The following is a 21,612-nucleotide window of genomic DNA, read 5'->3' on the forward strand; positions in this document are numbered from 1 at the left end:
TGGCACACGCCCCAAGCCAGCCATCTGGGTTACTGAGCAGGCTTTCAAAGTGAATAATTACTAACAATTCCCACTTTGTTACAAGTTTCCCTGGAAGGAGGATATTCAAGTGAGTCTGTAAAAATAAAAGTTACCAGTTTTTCTCCCACTGAACACACGGAGAAAATTCAGGGGCACACTTGGAGGTGAGGTGTTCCGAAGGACGGAGACTGTGGCTGCTGATGCTGCCAGACTGCGCGGGGGCCACAGCTCCTCGACTTTGGCCTGTTGTGCGTCTGGCCCCATCTTATGCGTGCTGTTGGAAGATCTTAGTTGCATTGTTGCTTCTTTGTAAATCAGCCTTTGGAATATGAGCGTGGCAGGAAAGTGAACCTGTTTGTGAGAACTAGTAGTGTGTGTGTGTGTGTGTGTGAGTGTGTGTGTGTGGTCGGGAGGGGTCCTGTGTGTGTAAGTGAAAGCAATAAAGCGCTAGTTCTTATCCAGTTAGATTCAACAATGTTCCCATTAACACAGAGATACCCCGTTTTTCAGTTACTTACATCACATAAAGATGTTCTACTTTCTGAACTTTTGGCAAAAAGCATGACATGGACCAAGGGCAGTAATCTTAGTGAAAGTAGCTGTTGCATATTGAGGGCTTACTCTGCCCAGTGAGCTTCACAGGCAGCACCTGGTTGAATTCTTCTGCTCTGAAGTAGAGATGTCATTAGCTGGACTTTAGGAACAAGGAAACCAGCAGAGAGAGGGAGGGTAGCTTGCTCGAGGTTCTACAACTAGTACGTGGCAGGGCCTTCCCTGCCACCTAGGCCGTGAAATACCCCAAAGCTCATTTACTTAAATAACACACCAGTTTGCATCCCATGGATAAAACGGGAATCTGCTGATTTTGTTTATGCAAAAAAAAAAAAAAGAAAATGCAAAGATTTCTCCCTCCCCAATCTCTGCAGGTATCATGGATAGGCCACGTGTTTTGGGGCACTCCCCGTGTCCCAGGGATACATACGTAGTTTTATGTAGCCCTTTTGTGAGTGCCTTGTTCCTGCACTAGATATCTCAGTGATCCAAATAGCCCCAAACTGTGCTAGTGTGAACTTTTTTACATCAAGTCTTCCCTGAATGAGGAGTCATGAGTTGGGCATGCAGGCCAGTTCTTTTTCCTAGAACCCTAGGGAATTACTGCTTTCTCTTCAAGTTAATAGCATGCCTAACCATTGTCATGACTATCATGCCTTCATGTTTTAGAAGGTAGAATTAGTATATTTAAGTTAGATTTCCAATCTATAACTGTGTTAAACTTGCCTGTTCCCGTTAAGTTAAAAGATAAGTTGTTTCCTTTTTTCCAAGAATTGCTTTTACATTTTGGTTTTTACATTTTGGTGAGCTGAGTTTGGGTCTTTGACACCAGGGGCCTGACTCTTGGCAGTTATATGTGAATGGAGCCAAAGATAACTTCCCCGAAGCATTTCATGCATTCTGGAAAATTCTTGCTGAGGGCCTGAGAACTGAGGTCAGCATTCCACTTTTATGGAAGCACCAAAGCAACCTAGGTTTTTATTGTCTCCCTTGGGCTCATTTATCTACCCGTCTTTTCTGAACATCTCAGAGCAATTACTGTGGATATGGGATTTTCCTTAATATATTTTTATTTGTCTTTAATAGAGGAAATGCATGCCGAAATCTGTTATGCCGAGTGCCTCCTACAGAAAGCAGCCCTCACGTTTGTGCAGGTAATGAACATTTGGCTTAGAACCAGCGTCGCCCGGGAAGCCTGCCAAGTACGACATAGAAGAAATGTGGCTCGTTCTATGTCAGTGCTTCAGTTCTTCTGACTTAGAGTCGTAGTGGAAGATATTTGTTATTACTGATAAACTTTGGCTGAAAGAAGACCCTGGGTTTTTTTTTTTCCTACTCAAATGCACTTAAAATTCTGTTTTGAACTTCGCTTTATTGGCAACCACTGCCTTTTGAAGAAGCTGCCTTGCAACTACCTCACCTAATTTCAGGCTGCTGCTCTGTATGAGAACTGTGAGGGTATCCCTCTTCGTGCTTGCTAATGGTGGAGGGCTGCACACGGGAGTGACCGGCTGGAGGAGGCTTCAGCATCCTTGGCTGTTCCCTTCTTGCATCAGATGCTTCAGCAAAGCTTAGTTATGCATGCGTCGAGAGCCAACCTTCCCGTGTATACCTCAGATTTTATTTCCCCGCTCTTTGTATTTTCATTCCCCTTTCTTTTATTTCTTATTTTGGAAGGGCAGTTAAAAAAAGTCACTAAACAAAACAATGACTCCTTTTCTCATGGGGCATTCAAATTTCACCTCCAGGAATTGTTACCGTCAGTACCTTGCCTGTCATTGTAGCTTCCAGTTCTTCTAACAAATATGGATTTTAACATGGTGGCCACACAGGTGGCGGTGATGGATACAAGTGGGGTAGAAGTGGGATGGAGATTGTAAGGGGGCAGAAATTCAACTGTAAGATGGAAAATCTTCCTCAATGTCAATGATTTACATTGAACTGAGAGTTGCTTTTCTCTTTTTCTGGAGGGTGACCCCTTAGGTTGGATTCTGGTTAAGTAAAATTAAGTCAATCTGGTGTAGGGCCCTGTTTCCTAAAACCCCACCTATTATGACGGCTGGTTGAAAACAACAGTCTTACTGCCTCAGTAAACATAAGGCTAGTCACGGAGGCCCCCAGTTTTTTCTGATGTGTTTTTCAAATGATAATTTGATAATAAAATCATTGATTTGAAAGGTTTTTGTTTTTTATGTCTGGGGGGCTTGTAGTTCAGCATCTGGGAGATATCCACGGCTCCCCTCTTCCTCATGCCTCTGTATCCAGCCAGGCTCGTGGTCGTGCTGCTTTTGCCTTTTCAAGGTTTATCAGCTCCGTCTCTTCCTCTTTATTCTGACTATAATTGTTCTAGTGGGGGGCTTGTCAGCTCTTCCCTAGACTGCATGGCAACCCAGGGACCTTCGGTCTGTAGTTTCTCTTCCCTCCAGCTCGCTCTCCATTGTGCAATTGTGCACCCTCTCAAAGATGAGAATTTCACCTGGGCATGTCTCTGCTTCAGCATTTAGTAGCCCTCATTGACTATGGCAGTGGTTCTGTATCTGAATATCACACACGGGGAAGGCTTTTTCTAACCAAACTGGTATCTCCCCGCCAGTTCCCTACTCCCCTCTTACCAATGTCCTCAACTGCTACTGGCAGGTATGTTGCATACTTGAGTGGCACAGGTACAGCACAGGTAGCTTTCTTATTCCTTAGTCATTCCCTTTTTTGCAGCGGGTTTCTGCAGCAGTGCTGAGTTATATATGCACAGATGGCCAAGCCAAGCACACCAGGGTCTTGAATGCTTCCCTGAGCGTTTTTTTTTTTTTTTTTTGCTTGCAAAGTTCATACCTACCTTGCCTTCCTTCCTTCAGCTGGTTACTTCCCAATCTTTTTTTTGTGTGTGTGTATGTGTGTGCTTTAAGCATTGATGCTTCCAGGAGGCTTTTGTGGACCTCTTCACGTCCCCGCCCACCTTTGTGCTGTCACGACATCCCCCACATGTCTCCATCCATGCATATCTTCATCCCTTAGCGAGTTGTGTTGCTTTTGTCTGATTTTGTGTTTGGGTGCCTGCTGTAAAATAGGCATTCAGCAAATGTTTGGTGAATCCTGAAATGAAATATTCTTATTTGAGGCAGATTTGAATCCAATTGAAGAAATTCTTTCCTGGCCAGTATTGGAACTTGTGTAACCATAAGATTCCTTCAAATCAGAAAATAAACATTTAAATTGCATAGTGAATTTTACATTTATTGATTCTTTTAATAATTTAAAGATTAAGTATTTAAGTAACTGATGACATTAACAAACTAAAATTAGTTCTTCTTTTGTTTCGGAAGGATTCTCAAGTGCACAGGAAATCAATACCAGAGCATCTTTCTGATATTAACGGACTAGAAAAGAATGGGACTATCTCCATTAGCACCTTCTATTAGAGTAACATCTTCCAAGCAGTTATTATTTTTTAATTTTTATTATTATTATTTTTTGTGGTATGTGGGCCTCTCACTGCTGTGGCCTCTCCCGTTGCGGAGCATAGGCTCCGGACGCGCAGACTCAGTGGCCATGGCTCACGGGCCCAGCCGCTCCGCGGCATGTGGGATCCTCCCGGACCGGGGCACGAACCCGTGACCCCTGCATCGGCAGGTGGACTCTCAACCACTGCCCCACCAGGGAAGCCCTCAAGCAGTTATTTGATATGCTTTAGTAGGAGACTCTTGGGATCCTAGAATGCTCACCTTAAAAAGGTCATTCATTTAGGCCAGCTGACCCAGTTTTATGGCTGATGACCATCAGGCCAAGAGAAGTGATCTCTTTTCCCCTAAACAGTATTTCATATAAGTGACAACAACTTTAGAATCCAGATCAGTTATCTGTGGTCTGGAAATGTATATGAATGAGATTCACAATGTTAAATAGACTGCCTGCTAAAGTCGCCTCTAAAGAAGAACCATAATCCCATTACTTGGGGTAAGACAGACAGGAAAGTCCTTGGAGCATATCCTTAAAGTCAGCCATTTTGAATTCCATTGAACCCAGAAGAAAGTTGCTCAGTAGTTGATGATGTTTATTGAAGTACGTTTGGACTAACCTTTATGGCCCCAAATGGATGAGGATTACTTCCTTACTTCCTTAAAGTAATGCAAGGATTTAAGAAATGTTTCCTTTTTGTTGTCCTCTAACTTGGAAGAAAAATGACAAAAAAGCATTTCAGTTGTAAAGCAAGAAGAATGGTTTAATTTAGAAATCATATCCTCAAAAGATAGTGTTTTGTTCTAATCACGCAGCTACACAGCTATGGGGACAGTTTAAGAATCTTTTGCTAAATGATCTAATTATTTAATTGTTTTCAGGATGAAAATATGATCAACTTCATCAAAGGTGGACTCAAAATTAGAACAAGTTACCAAATATATAAGTAAGTTAAAAATTAAGATTTATAAAAAATATTTTAACAGGGTTTGTACCTTTTCGACCACGTTCTTGTGGTTTCTAAGTGATTCTTGTACTATGTACCATTTTGTACTTCAAAGTTCTCAGTCAGTATGACTATGTTTTTTAAAATTTCGCGTTGGTAGAAGTGCACTTGATTTTTGGCTTACTGAGGTGTATTCAATGCCATAGGACAACACAAGTTAAGTTTAAATGCAGTTTTAAAAGAAAAATAGCTGTAAAGAAAAGTACTTACATAATTTCTGATTAGATAATCTTAGTTTCTCTCTCATAAAAACAATTTATAAATTTAAAATGACAGGTATGTACAGGTATGTCTTTGGTCCAGACTCTAGAACATCACTGCTCCAATGAAGTTCTGCAGTGATTCAGATGTTCAATTAAAGTGGACCATAGTGTCATTCACATCTTCTGTATCCTTACTGATTTTTATCTAGTTGTCCTATCCTTTACTCACAGAGTTAAAAATCTTCAGCTTTGATTCTGGAGTCATCCATTTCTCCCTTTAGTTCTGTCAGTATTTGCTTTGTATATTTAGAACCTCTATTATTGGGCTTATATATATTTTAATTGTTTTATCTTCCTAATGAATTAATCTTTCATCATTATAAAATGTTCCTATGTAACTCCTTATAATATTCCTTGTCTTGAAATCTGTTTTGTCTGATATTAATAAAGCTACTCATGCTTTTTTATAATTACGATTTGCATGGCATATATTCTTTTATTTTAAACCTATCTTTGTTTTTGTATTTAATTTGCATTTTTTGTAAACATGCTTAATTTGGTCTTGCTTCTTTACTCAGTGTGACAGTTAATATGTTTGCACTTGTGAGTACCATTTTGCTTTTTTCCTTTGCCTTATTTGTCCCCCCCCCCTTATTTTTCTGCCTTCTTTTGCTTTAAATAAAAAAAAAATATGTATATGTATTCCAGTGGAATCCTTCCATTGTTTTCTTAGCTATAGCCCTCTTTAATTTTTTTAAGTGTTTGCTCTAGTGATTATAATAACCTTCTTAACTTATCATAGTCAACTTAGAGTTAATATTGTACCATTGCACAAGTATAAGAACTTTGCAAAAGTATAGTTTCATTTACCACCTGTTGTCTTTTATACTATTCTTACAATAGTACACGTATGTGTATTACACACTCCACAGAGTGGTACCCACCTTTTGCTTTAAACAATTTTATGTCATGGTCTTCACTATTAACCCATATATTTACCATTTTTGGTGTTCATTCATTCCTGTCTAATTTCAGACTGAAGCATTTCTTTTAAGATTTCTTACAGTGTGTGTCTACTTTCATCAATTCTCACTGTTTCATTTACCTGAAAACACCTTTATTATTTATTTATTTATTTTTTGCGGTACGCAGGCCTCTCACTGTTGTGGCCTCTCCCGTTGAGGAGCACAGGCTCCGGACTCGCAGGCTCAGCAGCCATGGCTCACGGGCCCAGCCGCTCCGCGGCATGTGGGATCTTCCCGGACCGGGGCACAAACCCATGTCCCCTGCATCGGCAGGCGGACTCTCAACCACTGCACCACCAGGGAAGCCCCATCTTTATTTTTTATTTATTTATTTTTTTTGCGGTATGCAAGCCTCTCGCTGTTGTGGCCTCTCCCATTGCAGAGCACAGGCTCAGCAGCCATGGCTCACAGGCCTAGCTGCTCCACGGCATGTGGGATCTTCTTGGACCGGGGTACGAACCCGTGTCCCCTGCATTGGCAGGTGGACACTCAACCACTGCGCCGCCAGGGAAGCCCACATCTTTATTTTTGAAGGCTCTTTTTGCTCAGTATAGTATTCTCGAGTTACAAGGTTTTCTTTTTCTTTTCTTCTTTTGCCCCTTTAAAACTGTCAATCCATTGTATTATAACCTCTATTGTTTCTGATCATAAGTCAGCTGTTATTTTAATTATTTTTCCCTTGTCTGTAATTTGTCATTTCTTCTGGCTGCTTTGAAGACTTGTATTTTTTACTCTTAGCACATTGACTGATGTGCTTAAGTATGGCTTTGAGAAATGTGTAGCTGTTATTTCTTCAAGTATTTTTTTCTGCTCCATTCTCACTTTTCTCCTTCTGAGACCCCAATTACATGTTAGTCACCTGATTTTGTTCAATAGGTCACTGAGCTGCTGTTCATTTAAAAAAATTGTTTTCTTCAGATTAGACATTATCTCAACATCTGGGCTGTCTTGGGGTCAGTTTCTATTGCCTGCTTTTTCTCCTGACTATATGTCATGTTTTTCTGTTATCAAGTCAATAATTTTTTGATTGTACACTAGATAGTGATACATTGTAGAGACTCTAGGTTCTGTTTTCTTTCTCAGAATAGTGCTGATTCTTGCTCTGGGAAGCATTTGACTTGACTAGGCTTAGAGCCCATACTCTTAACTCTTTGGTAGTGGGCAGCATCTGAAATCTTGGTTCCATTACTTCTTCTGTCTTGTCTCTGCTTTTCTTTGGAGTTTCCCCAGTGCTCACATAGATCATGAATCAGCCAAGAATTTGAGTGGAGTTCTAACACTGATTTTGCTGTTTCCCTCCTATGTGGTTCTCTCCTATCTGAAAATTCCCCCATTACCTTATAGGTAATCTGGCAGATTTGAACTCTGTGCTCCTTTTGAAGCCAATAAGACTGTGGCTTTCTGTGTGAGTTCTAGGCGTCCTGCACCAAGTGTACTAGGGAGTACTTCCAGGTGACTAGCCATATAAACTTAAGGTCCCTTCAAGAGTTGTTCTCTTTTTTCAAATTTCAACCCTTCTCCAGTTTCCCATTACTTTTTTTTTCAGTTTCCAGTGCCTACCAATATATTTTAAATATGCATTTTGCATTTTGTCCAGAGTTTATAATTGTTATCTGTGGGAGGGTTAATCTAATATAAGCCACCCTGCTATTACTGGAAGCAGAATGAAGATTTAGTATTTTAAGAGATGCTTTTACCCAACATGATTTCATAAATTATATTCCATTCAAAATCCTGGAAGGGAGTGGATTTGGGGAACCTGATATATTGTTTTTACTTTTCCTCTTGAAATATTTTTTAGAAGATATAAAAGAATGTTAAAGAGTTGATTGCTTTTTCAGTCATCAAAACTTAAAAACCAAAGGAATTAAAATAGTCTTGTAATGGCACAGAAATATATATCAGTGGAATGGAACATAGGGCTTAGAAACTCGTGTGTGTGTGTGTGTGTGCACGCGCATGCGCGCATACATGCGTGTGCATGCACATATGCATGCACATCATGCATGCACTTCTGTGTACACACACGTACATTTACCAGCGAATTCAAAGCATACTAAAAACCTATATATACATAAATCTCTTTAAAATCAGTGGGAAAATATGGGTACTTTAATAAATGGTTTTACGAAAATTGGCTCTTCGTTTTGGAAAAAAGACTGTATAAAAGATACATTCCAGAGAGAAACAGTCAGCTCTACCCACCACCAGTCCCTCCCATCAGGAAACTTGCACAAGCCTCTTAGATAGCCTCATCCATCAGAGGGCAGACAGCAGAATCAAGAAGAACTACAATCCTGCAGCCTGTGGAACAAAAACTACATTCACAGAAAGATAGACAAGATGAAAAGGCAGAGGGCTATGTACCAGATGAAGGAACAAGATAAAACCCCAGAAAAACAACTAAATGAAGTGGAGATAGGCAACCTTCCAGAAAAAGAATTCAGAATAATGATAGTGAAGATGATCCAGGACCTTGGAAAAAGAATGGAGGCAAAGATCGAGAAGATGCAAGAAATGTTTAACAAAGACCTAGAAGATTTAAAGAACAAACAAACAGAGATGAATAATACAATAACTGAAATGAAAACTACACTAGAAGGAATCAATAGCAGAATAACTGAGGCAGAAGAACGGATAAGTGACCTGGAAGACAGAATGGTGGAATTCACTGCTGCGGAACAGAAAAAAGAAAAAAGAATGAAAAGAAATGAAGACAGCCTAAGAGACCTCTGGGACAACATTAAATGCAACAACATTCGCATTATAGGAGTCCCAGAAGGAGAAGAGAGAGAGAAAGGACCAGAGAAAATATTTGAAGAGATTATAGTCGAAACTTCCCTAATGTGGAAAAGGAAATTGCCACCCAAGTCCAGGAAGCACAGAGAGTCCCATACAGGATAAACCCAAGGAGAAACACGCCGAGACACATAATAATTAAATTGGCAAAAATTAAAGACAAAGAAAAATTATTGAAAGCAGCAAGGGAAAAACGACAAGTAACATACAAGGGAATTCCCACAAAGTTAACAGCTGATTTCTCAGCAGAAATTCTACAAGCCAGAAGGGAGTGGCATGATATACTTAAAGTGATGAAAGGGAAGAACCTACAACCAAGATTACTCTACCCGGAAAGGATCTCATTCAGATTCGATGGAGAAATCAAAAGCTTTACAGACAAGCAAAAGCTAAGAGAATTCAGCACCACCAAACCAGCTCTACAACAAATGTTAAAGGAACTTCTCTAAGTGGGAAACACAAGAGAAGAAAAGCACCTACAAAAACAAACCCAAAACACTTAAGAAAATGGTCATAGGAAAATACATATCAATAATTACCTTAAACGTGAATGGATTAAATGCTCCAACCAGAAGACACAGGCTTGCTGAATGGATACAAAAACAAGACCCGTATATATGCTGTCTACAAGAGACCCACTTCAGACCTAGGGACACATACAGACTGAAAGTGAGGGGATGGAAAAAGATATTCCATGCAAATGGAAATCAGAAGAAAGCTGGAGTAGCAATACTCATATCAGATAAAATAGACTTTAAAATAAAGAATGTTACAAGAGACAAGGAAGGACACTACATGATCAAGGGATCAATCCAAGAAGAAGATATAACAATTATAAATATATATGCACCCAACATAGGAGCACCTCAATACATAAGGCAATTGCTAACAACTCTAGAAGAGGATATTGACAGTGACACAATAATAGTGGTGGACTTTAATACCTCACTTACACCAATGGACAGATCATCCAAACAGAAAATTAATAAGGAAACACAAGCTTTAAATGACACAGTAGACCAGATAGATTTAATTGATATTTATAGGACATTCCATCCAAAAACAGCAGATTACACTTTCTTCTCAAGTGCACATGGAACATTCTCTAGGATAGGTCACATCTTGGGTCACAAATCAAGCCTCAGTAAATTTAAGAAAATGGCAATCATATCAAGTATCTTTTCTGACCACAACACTATGAGATTAGAAATGAATAACAGCGAAAAAGAAGAAAAAAACCACAAACACATGGAGGCTAAACAATACATTGCTAAACAACCAAGAGATCACTGAAGAAATGAAAGAGGAAATCAAAAAATACCTAGAGACAAATGACAATGAAAACACGACAATCCAAAACGTATGGGATGCAGCAAAAGCATTTCTAAGAGGGATGTTTATAGCTATACAGGCCTACCTCAAGAAACAAGAAAAATCTCAAATAAACAATCTAACCTTACACCTAAAGGAAGTAGAGAAAGAAGAACAAAAAACCCCCAAAGTTAGCAGAAGGAAAGAAATCATAAAGATCAGAGCAGAAATAAATGAAATAGAAACAAAGAAAACAATAGCAAAGATCAATAAAAGTGAAAGCTGGCTCTTCAAGAAGATAAACAAAATTGATAAACCGTTAGCCAGACCCATCAAGAAAAGAGGGAGAAGACTCAAATCAATAAAATTAGCAATGAAAAAGGAGAAGTTACAACAGACACCACAGAAATACAAAGCATCCTAAGAGACTGCTACAAGCAACTCTATGCCAATAAAATGGACAACCTGGAAGAAATGGACAAATTCTTAGAAAGGTATAACCTTCCAAGACTGAATCAGGAAGAAATAGAAAATATGAACAGACCAATCACAAATAATGAAATTAAAACTGTGATTAAAAATCTTCCAACAAACAAAAGTCCAGGACCAGATGGCTTCACAGGTGAATTCTGTCAACATTTAGAGAAGAGCTAACACCCATCCTTCTCAAACTCTTCCAAAAAATTACAGAGGAAGGAACACTCCCAAACTCATTCTATGAGTCCACCATCACCCTGATACCCAAACCAACCAAAGATACTACAAAAAAAGAAAATTACAGACCAATATCACTGATGAATATAAATGCAAAAATCCTCAACAGAGTACTAGCAAACTGTTCCTTCAGTAAGTCCGAAAGAGAAAAACAAATATCATATATTAATGCATATATGTGGAACCTAGAAAAATGGTACAGTTGAACCAGTTTGCAGGGCAGAAATTGAGACACAGATGTAGAGAACACACTTATGGACACCAAGGGGGTAAAGCAGCGGGGGCTTGGGGGTGGGGGAGTGATGAATTGGGCGATTGGGATTGACATATATACACTGATGTGTATAAAATTGATGACTAATAAGAACCTGCTGTATAAAAATATAAAATAAAATTCAAAAAATAAAAAAATGATACATTCCATATAGATTTGATATTAAAATATTTTTAGAAGAGTACAAGCAAAAACATAGGAAAGTCTTTTTATAGTCCTAAAGCACAAAGGCCTTTAAACTTTTGATTTATTTAAAAATTTTTCACTTTGAAACGATTCCAGAATTTTTACAAAGAATTATCATATATTCTTCCAATATACAAATGTTAACATCTTATGGAACCACAGTATAATTATTATTATTTTTTTCACAGTATAATTATTAAAACCAGGAAATGAACATTGATATACTATTATTAACTACTTCATTGACTTTACTCAAATTTTTCTAATTGTCCCACCAGTGTCCTTATTCTGGTCCAGGATTCACTCCAGGATCCTGGATGTCACATGTAGTTGTTACGTCTCCTTAGTCAGTTTTAATCTGGAAGAGTCCCTCAGTCTTTCTTTGTCTTTCAGGACCTTGACATTTTTGAAGAATACTGGGCAAGTATTTTTTAGACCATTGCTCAAGGTGGACTTATCTAATGTTGCTTAATGATTAAATTCAGATTTTTCTATGGCAAGAATACTATAGAAGTGATGTGGTGTCCTTCTCAGTGTGTCATATCTGTAGATATATGATGTCAATTTCGGAAGCCTTTTAAATTATAAAACATAAAATCAGAAACCATAGAAGACTAACTTGACCAAATAAACATATAAATTTTCATCATGGCAAAAATATCCCGTAATAAAAAATACAAATAGAAATGTGATATAAATGACTCAGGGCAAATGACAGTGTGAGAAACTCATAGGTTGGTGGGGGTCTAAATTGATAGAGTTTTTATGAAGGATGTTCTGGCAGTATATACGAAAATTAAGAATATGCATTACCTTCAATCTCAGAAGTTCTTTTTCTAAGAATTTATCCTATGAACAGTTAGGATGGTATAAATATAGTTATAGTACTTGATATAGGAAAGTACTTGATGAAGGTATAAGAACACTTTAGCAGCATTGTTTGTAATATGGAATATTTTGAAACAACTTGAAAATTTAAGAATAGGAATTTGGTTAAATAAATTATTCCATAGAATGGAATAATATGCACTTGTTAAAGAATAAGGTAGCTTTCATGCATTTTCATGGAAAATTGTCAGTATAATCTATTGAAGAGTATATACTATGTGATCCCATTTGTGTTTTCTAAAGATTGCATTCTTTGTTAAGCATAAAAACAACTAGAAAATTATGTACCAGGCTGTTAACAGTGACCGTCTCTCTGTGGGATGATTGTGTAGGGACACTTAGGGTTTCTCCATATTATTTGAGCATTTTGTAATAATCATCTATTATCAGCAAATAGAACATTTACACAGAAAATAACTCTGAACATAATATGCATATCCTGCCATCCTGTTGATATTTTGACATTTGAAGTTTTATGCATGTATATAAGCATATATAATTATCTTTTTATACAGTGAGATTATATGCTTTGTGTCATTTTGAAATTTCTTTTTTCACTTCATGTCAGAAAATTTTAGATCATTAAGTATTTTTAATTCATCATGGCTTTTAATGGCTCCACAGTATTCCACTATTTGGATATACTACATGTGTATGTATAAATGTATGCATGCATGCAACTATCTTCGTAACCAATTTCCGGTTGTTGCCTATTTAGTTTGTTTATAAATTTTTATTACAGGTAGTAATACAGTATCTTTCCTTATAGGTCAAGTTTTGTGTGTATCCATGCTATTTCCTTAGAATAAAATTAGATTTGTTGGTTCAAGGGTATGCATGTGTGTAAGATTTCTGATATGTATTGCAAAATTATTCTGAAGAATAATTGGATTGGCAAACTTTTTCTTAAAATACCAGACAGTAAGTGTTTAGGCTTCTGGGTTGTAAGATCTCTATCCCAACTACTCAACTCTATGACCGCAAGGTGTAAGCAGCCATAGACTATAAGTAAATGGGTGTGGCTATGTTCCAATAGGTTGCCAACCTCTTTACTGTAACTACCATTTTACCATAAACAAATGAATGTGTCTATTTGTTCTTACCTTTGCCAGCACTGGTTTTCTATTTAAAAAATTAAAATAATGGTTTTTATCACAAAAGTGGCATATATATTTTGGAAAATAGGAAAATGTGGATGAGCAAATATTAAAATACACACACACACCATATACTTATCACCCAGTAATTATGGCTGTTAACATCTTAGTATATATTCTTTCAGAATATTTTCTACATGTATCTAAAGATATATATTTTTTTAAACGAAAATGAGATCACACTGTATGTACTATTTTTTAACCTACTTTTTTCAGTTAATGATCTTTACTTTTTCGTGTCAACAAGTCTTCATTTCATATAATACTCAATCCATCTTCAAATTTTGCCTGTTGGCCCCAAAGCTCTTTTACTGCTGGAATGTCAGTACCAGGATCCAACCCAAGACTGCCTTGAACATCCAGTGTTTATGTTCATTAAATACATCTTATTCTAGAAGAGTCTCTATATTCATGAGAGTTGTTGAAAAGCGCAACCCATTTGTCCTGCAGGATATGCACAGATTTGTTTGGTGGCTTCCTTGAGTTTTCATTTAGCTTGTTCCTTGTCATAGTCAGCTCAGGCTGCCATAATAAAATATCATACACTGGATGGCATAAGCAACAGAAATTTATTTCTTCACAGTTCTGGAGGATGAAAGTCCAAGATCTGGGTACCAGCATGATCAGGTTCTGGTGAGGACTCTCTTCTTGGCTTGCAGACAGCCACCTTCTCACTGTGTCCTCACATGGCAATGAGAGACCTTCCTCTTATAAGGCCACCAATCTTATCAGAGGAGGACCCCACCCTTATGACCTCATTTATCCTTAATTACTTCCTAAAATCTCTGTCTTCAAATACAGTCACACTGGGTGGGGGGATTAGAGCTTCAACATATGAATTTGGGGGAAATATAGTTCAGTCCATAGTATTCCTGTAGCCCTTTATATTTCCTGTAAACTGGAAATTAGATTCAGGTTAGTTGCATTTGGCTAGAATACATCATAAGTGAAGTTGCATGATTTATAAGTGCATTTATAAGTGCATTTATAAGTGTGATGCACTTATAAATTATTGGTGATACATAATATCTGGCTATTTCTTACTACCTTTAAAAAATATATCTGTCAGTTTGATAAGCAATTTCTGGTTATTGCCAATTTTTACATCTTTGTCATTGTTTTCATCTGCATTTCTCTGATTAAGTATTTGCCTTTTGAAGATGTGAAGGGAAAGGGAAAAATGCATAGAAAATTAATTAAAGTGAGAAATCAGAAAGATTGGCTTGGATGGAAGAGGGAAAAATAAGAGGACAGTTGCAGGCAATTGTGATCGAGCTTGCTTTCCTCTTTCAATCTTTCCTAGTTGTGAGTTTTATTTAGGTCTATTTGAGACCATGGTGATCATGCTGAAATTCAAGTCTTTTTGTCAGTAGCACCTCAGTTACTCAGTGGAAGGTAGGTTGCTGAAGTGTGCACAACGGCTGAGAGACTGAGCATTCCTAGCAAGTCTCCTCTAACACATTGCTGGGAAACTGTGAGATCACAGTCCTGCGGTCCTTTGGCTCCTGAGTCATGCTTGCTGATATTTGAACCCTCTTTTGCTTTAAGCCCAGAAAGATTGTGCTGATAAACAGTGTAGAAATGAGTGTGTCGTTTTTCCTTAATGATGATTACCCAGTAGAGGGGTGGGATAGGGAGGATGGGAGGGAGGCTCAAGAGGAAGGGGATATGGGGATATATGTATGCATATGGCTGACTCACTTTGTTGTACAACAGAAACTAGCACAGCATTGTGAAGCAATTATACTCCAATAAAGATGTATTAAAAAATAAAATAAAATATCGGCAAACTAAAAAAAGAAAAAAAGTAAACGCAGCACAGCTTCATCCACTTAAAAATTCTCTAGTATTTTGGCTAATGACATTTATCTTATGGTATGTAAATGCAAAATTTGACTTAAAATTAGCTTTTAGTGTCATAGTAAACTTACAGTATAACTGTTTTCTCAATCCAGAGAATGTCTTTCTATCCTGCACGTAATTCAGAAGAACAAAGTTGAGCAGCAGTTCTTCTATGAGTTTGAAGGTGGCGTCAAGCTTGGAATAGGGGCCTTTAATTTGGTAAGTGATCAGAAAGCAACCAGAATCTTTTGTACAAGAACCTTAGGTTTTCAGTGCCTCTGCTACTGCATTTGAACCTCACCCTGAACCACTACCTGGGTTTGGTTGGCAAGTGGCTACAGTGGGATCAGTTTTCTCGTGCTGTGAACCAGTGGGGGCTTTGGCCAGAATGTGCTGTAAAGTTCTGCACATGCTCAGAATAGTTTTCGATTGTATAATAAGGGAAGCATGCAGCTCTCTGAATGGACTAGTAACATTTTTTGGTAATAAGGAGCTTGAAATTCAGTTCTATGTCCACATCAGAAATATTATTGCTATAGCAATGGTGACTCTGAAATTGAAAATAGGTGAGGGAACAATATAGTTTGAGGGATGATGAAGCTCTGGGGTAGATGAAGGGTTTGAGTAGATATCTGTCCAATTGCTATATTATTTAGATATTTTGATATTAAGGTTTGACTGGAATTGGTGAGAAAATTAAGTGGTAAAGGGAATCGCACACATAAGTGTATACACTACCATGGCCGCTTTGTTCATGAGCCCACTGGTTGATGACAGAGGTGGCTGAGGAGAGAGGCTGGCTAGTGTCCACAAAATGAATCACCCTATCCACTTGATTATTAAAATCTTCCTCTGCTGAGGTCAGCCTTTGGTGAACATTCACATGGGACACAAATATCTTCACATTTTTTGCCCATTCTGAGATGTCTGTCCGTATACCTCTTTCCCAGAGCTCCTTGTCATCAATTTTCCCATCATGTTCTTTCTAAAGCCCTGACCATCCAACCAAACCACTGGCAACCACCCATGAATCAGTAAATAATTGCATATATGGCCATTTCTCCTTCCAAGCAAAGTGAACAAACAGGGCACTGCTCAAAGTTCTGCCCTGGGAGGACTTCCCTTTATCCTACCCTTTAGGGATGTCCCAGAGAGGGGCTGTAGTGCTGTAGGTGTCTACTTCTGGGTCATGCCTGCATATATGAAGAATACAACAGACATTTGCTTTTGGAAAAGGATGCTAAAAGAAACACTTTGGAGGTGGACACTGGGGGTTATCTTCTCATCACTTTATCAACCCACATGAAAGGAGCAGGTGTTCTTTAGAGCATTCTGAAAAAGCCAGGTTTTTTGTTTTGTTTTGTTTTTAATTTTTTAGGTGTATTGTCTTAACTAAATGAAATTAAGTCACAAGTAATGATTATACTAGGTGCAGTATGTGGTGATTGAGACATGTCCAGTGGTTTAAACTTGGTTCTAATTTTTCATATTACTGAATCATTAAAACTTTAAGTTGGTTAGAGTTTAACATTTATCTACAGTTAGATGTACTAACACTAAGTACACTTGTATTTTTTTTCTTACAGATGCTGTCCCTTTTACCAGCACGGATTATCAGACTACTAGAATTTATAGGATTTTCTGGAAATAGGGTACAAAATTAATTTTTTCTTAATTTTGACAAGGAAAATAAAAGTTATTTATTGAATATGAGGGAAATACAACATGTCGTCATAACTAGCAATTTGTTTTCAGAACAACAAAGAGGCATTGGGTCTTGATTATATTTTTCAGGTGTTAAGAGATGGTTTTTCTATTGAAAGTTAAAAATTTTCATCTTTGTTATTTAAATTCTGGGATTAAAATTTATGTTTTACTAATATTGCTGCTTGCTGGATCTTTAGTACTCACGTGAGGTTAAAATGTGCTTCCCTAACATTTTTGCAACCCCAGAGTTTCCTGCAAAACCAAGAAATTAGGCTAGATTTCCCTGTCTAACATTTTATGATTTGTATGGATCAAGCGTAGTTGCACTTGTTTTGGTTTTCCTTGTTTTTACACGTTTCACTATAAAACTAAGCAAGGAAATTTGTTTTCCATGAGTTTTGTTTGCTATAGTTCTGTGTGGTTGTTTTTGTAGTGTATAACATTTATTAATCATAACACTCAATATGCTATTACCAGAGTTGCTTTATTGCAAAAGTTGTCCCTGTTAGTCCAGAGAGCAGGTTTTGAGAAATAGATGAGAACAGGTACAAGAAGCTGTAATTTTTTCCCCTATTTATTCCACTGTCCAGGTTCTCCATAAGTATTATGTATTTATGGTGATCCCTTCCTGATATGGTCTATCTATTCAGACTCTGTATTTCATCGTTACCCTTCCCCTCTACTATTCATCTTCCACCTTATTTCTTTAGTAGCTCCAACTTGCCCCTTGAATAAAGTCCAAACTATAGCATGGATTCAAGGGCCCTAGGATCTGACTCTAGCCAATGCTTCTAGCCTACTACCCATCCTTTTTGCTTCCCTAGTGTTCCTGTTAAACTGGGCAAATGGTTGTTCACCAGATAGACCCTGTGCTTTTCTGTTTCCATGCTTCTGCTGGTGTCTGTTTTGGATGTCTTCCCCAACTGGCATCCTCCCAAATAATGTCTCTTGAGAGCCTCTCCATCCATTAGGATTGAGATAAATGTCACCTATTCCACAAAGCTTTCTCTTATCTTCTCCCAACAAAGCTCAAGTATTCCTAACTTTCAGAATCATTTACTTATCTCTCTTATGGCCCTTGCCATATTCCAATAAAATTATGTGTTCATGTACTACCTTCGCTATTTAATGGAAAGATCTTTGAAGACATAGAACTGTATATATTCATACCCACCATAGCATTTTGTACTTAGATCCTCAATATGTTTTAATAAATTAATATTTATATAAGAGAAATACAGCATTTTCTATGAAATGAGCTCTACCTTTTTCTCTCCCTAAGATCACATGATATAAGAATTTGGGAGATTGTCTTATGCCAGTTTAAAATGTAAAATTTGCTTCTAGTTAGATACTACTGCTATTCTAAGCTCTTGAAAAATAAACCCCACCTTCCTGGAGAGTGGGGATCCATGAGCTAGCATTTTAAAGTCTCTGAATATGATGTTTCAATCATGCTCTTCTCATTCTAAAATGCCTCTAATTCCCATAGGAGTTGGGCATCCTGCAGTTACAGGAAGGTGCCTTAGGAAGAAGCATGAGGTCTCCACTATGCTGCTTAACTATGCTAGCTTTTCATACTTATATCTCCCTGATACTTGGTAAGGACTGGATTATATTTCACGTCATTGAAAGTTGATTATCTTTCATCTGAGTAAGTAAAAATTTAGAAAAATCAGTAAGAGGTCGTAGTCTGTATTTACCTTTTTTTTGAGCAAAAGTGAAAAATTGTGACATTTCTCATAGTAACATTTGGCAGAGGGGGTGGAGGGTTTCTTTCATCAAATTCGTTGTAATCTGTTCTCAGCTAAAAAATTCTATAAAGCTTGTTTAAGGTGATCTATTTTTAGCATATTACATTTCTTTTTTTAGCAGAAAATTAAATTTTTGGTTAAAATAAGTTCAATATTGCTATTAAAACCAGAAATTTCAATTAGGAACTGAAGGCAACCACCTCTGCTCCTAAGAATTTGCCCTAGAGCTTTCTTAAACTAAAGTCATAGATGAGACTTGTCTTCTTTTATTTCCCAAATATTAAAATGACAAATGAACAGTTTTCATGTTTTCCATGAATAGGTCTTTGCTATATTTTAATGAAATTTGGAGAAATAGTTATAAATGTCAACCACATTTCTTGAAGACTGAGGCTTTTCCTGTTAAATTTCTAGGTACAGGAGAAGTGAATGTTGTGGAAGCAGAACGTCTCCTTGAACCCTACCTCCAGCAGTTTCCAAATGTACGCTTAGAATTTCAAGTGTCTTTTTCAACCATAATCAATCAACCAGGGTTGACCATTGAACAGTCTGTTTCTCCCTCCGCAGGGCTCCCTCATGTTGTTTTATCATGGCCGGATAGAGCTGCTGAAAGGAAATGTGGAAGAGGTAACTTATTTGAAGGGGCCATTTGGGGGGCTGTCTATATGGTGGAGTTGTGTAGTGCACCCATTCCATATGAGCAAGTCCAGCTATATGCACTAGACAGAAATAAAGGGAAAATATGTAATTAAAAAGCCAAAAGTTAATTGTGTGGATGCACTCTATGATGTATAGTAAACTACTGAATATACTCTACATTTGCACATAAAGTACTTGAGGCAATTCAGGGTAGGATATAGAAATACAGTTGGGCAGTTTAAGGGGCTTTCAAAAATCTTTGACTACTATCCATCTCGGTATTACATATTGGCTTTGGAATCTTGCCCCTGCATAAAGGTCACTCCGCTGTACTACATGTGTGCTCCCCATCAAAGGAAATTATTCACTAATTCCCTTGAAGAAGAAGAGTGAATAGCCTTTTATATAAATATACTCATGAACAATTTTCTTCTACACAAATGGGGTCAAACATGTATTTTTCCTTGATTTGATTTTTTTCTACTTACAATACATCTTGGATTTCTTTCCAGGTTAGTATTTCTAAATCTTCCTCATTCTTTTTGATGGCTGGGTTTCATTCAATGAGATGGATGTACTGTACTTATTAAAGCAGCCCACTATTGATAGACATTTGGCTACTATACATAATGCTGTTGTAAACATTATTATGTGTATATTTCTCTGCAAAAGTGTATTTATATAAGATCGATTCTGATAATGAGGATTTCTAGGTCAAAGATGTTTGCATTTTGATAAATTCAGACAACTTGCCCTCCTAACAAGGCTAGTCCATTTAAACTCCTGTAAAGATATGAGAATACTTGTTTTCAGTGCTCTTTGGCAATTCTGGTCATTATTTATCTGTTTTATTTTTGCCAATGTGATGGCTGAAAAATGATAATCTGATTTTTTAATTTATCTTTTCCAGTGTAAAAATTTCTTCATATGTATATTTGCCACTCATTATCTTTTTCTCTAATTTCCTGTTTATATCTTTAAACAATTTTCCCACTGAGTTGTTTGTCTTTTTTTAAGGATTTTATAAAATTGCTGTATAAGGGTTGATCCTTTGCCCGTTACGCATATAGCGATATCTTCTCCCAGTCTGTCCATTGCCTTTAACTTTGTTTAAGGTATATTTTACCCTCTGGAAGTTCTAAATTTATTGTCAAATCTTTTCTTAAAGGACTTCTGCATTTTACGTCTTACTTAAGAAAGGAACTTTGCTACTCCCACATTATAAAGTTCCATGGCCCTCTCACAAAGTTAAATAAAGAGGCAAAATTTAACTGTATTGTTGCATGTAAGGAAAGGAATGTGTTGTCGTATTGAGTGGTTTAATGAGTGATGATTTTGCTCTTTTTGTACAAAGTGTTTTATGTATTTTTCCATTAGGTTATTATCTCCTTGTCTAATATCTGGATGATCAGCTTTATGCAATTGACTTATAGGCACAAGAGATATTTCGAAAATGCATTTCAGTTCAAGAAGAATGGAAACAGTTTCACCATCTCTGTTATTGGGAGCTGATGTGGATTTTTGTATTCCAACAAAACTGGAGGGAGGCGTATTATTATTCAGATCTGCTTTGCAAAGAGAGTAAATGGTCCAAGGTAAAGTACAGTTTCATTAATGTCATCTGTTTGCTCATAAGTGTACAGGATGATTTTCATTTAGGACTGTTTCTTCCATAGTATGATATTGACACTGTTTTCTCAACTTAGAGATCCATCAAAGGACGAAGTGGACATTAAGTACCTGCTGTTTGTAACCACTGTCCTCAGCACTACGTGCTTTAAAAGCCATCCAAATAGTCTTTTTCAACAAAGAGGCTTTATCTGTGAAGATGAACTGTGCTTATATATAAAAAGTATTAGATATCAAGTATTGATAATTGTTTGTAGACTTTTTGATACCCTGATAACAAGGCTTTTCATAATAATCAAAATTAATTCTTTATCCATTCATCCGTTGCTGCACACTTAGGTTGCTTCCATGTCTTGGCTTTTGTAAATAATGCTGCTATTAACGTTATGATGTACATATCTTTTTGAATTAGTGTTTTCGTTTTTCTTCGGATATATACCCAGGAATGGAAA

At 37.2% G+C, this 21,612-nt stretch overlaps 1 protein-coding gene and 1 long non-coding RNA gene across 2 annotated transcripts in view; both read left to right on the forward strand.

Moving 5' to 3' along the window:
• Window positions 1-21,612, forward strand: part of TTC39B (tetratricopeptide repeat domain 39B) — a 136,004-nt gene that overhangs the window by 88,523 nt on the left and 25,869 nt on the right. The window contains exons 7-14 of the mRNA XM_033439759.2: window positions 1,660-1,727; window positions 4,908-4,972; window positions 15,545-15,650; window positions 17,018-17,083; window positions 18,631-18,739; window positions 19,307-19,374; window positions 19,460-19,519; window positions 20,965-21,126. Coding sequence (XP_033295650.2) covers window positions 1,660-1,727; window positions 4,908-4,972; window positions 15,545-15,650; window positions 17,018-17,083; window positions 18,631-18,739; window positions 19,307-19,374; window positions 19,460-19,519; window positions 20,965-21,126 — 704 coding nt within the window. The remainder of the gene's footprint in view (window positions 1-1,659; window positions 1,728-4,907; window positions 4,973-15,544; window positions 15,651-17,017; window positions 17,084-18,630; window positions 18,740-19,306; window positions 19,375-19,459; window positions 19,520-20,964; window positions 21,127-21,612) is intronic.
• LOC125964583 (uncharacterized) lies at window positions 603-915 on the forward strand. Its single transcript, XR_007477724.1, has 2 exons — window positions 603-780; window positions 826-915. It is a non-coding gene; the product is annotated as an uncharacterized LOC125964583 (long non-coding RNA).

Source organism: Orcinus orca, chromosome 6 (genome assembly GCF_937001465.1).
Source record: "Orcinus orca chromosome 6, mOrcOrc1.1, whole genome shotgun sequence".
Lineage (NCBI taxonomy): Eukaryota > Metazoa > Chordata > Mammalia > Artiodactyla > Delphinidae > Orcinus > Orcinus orca.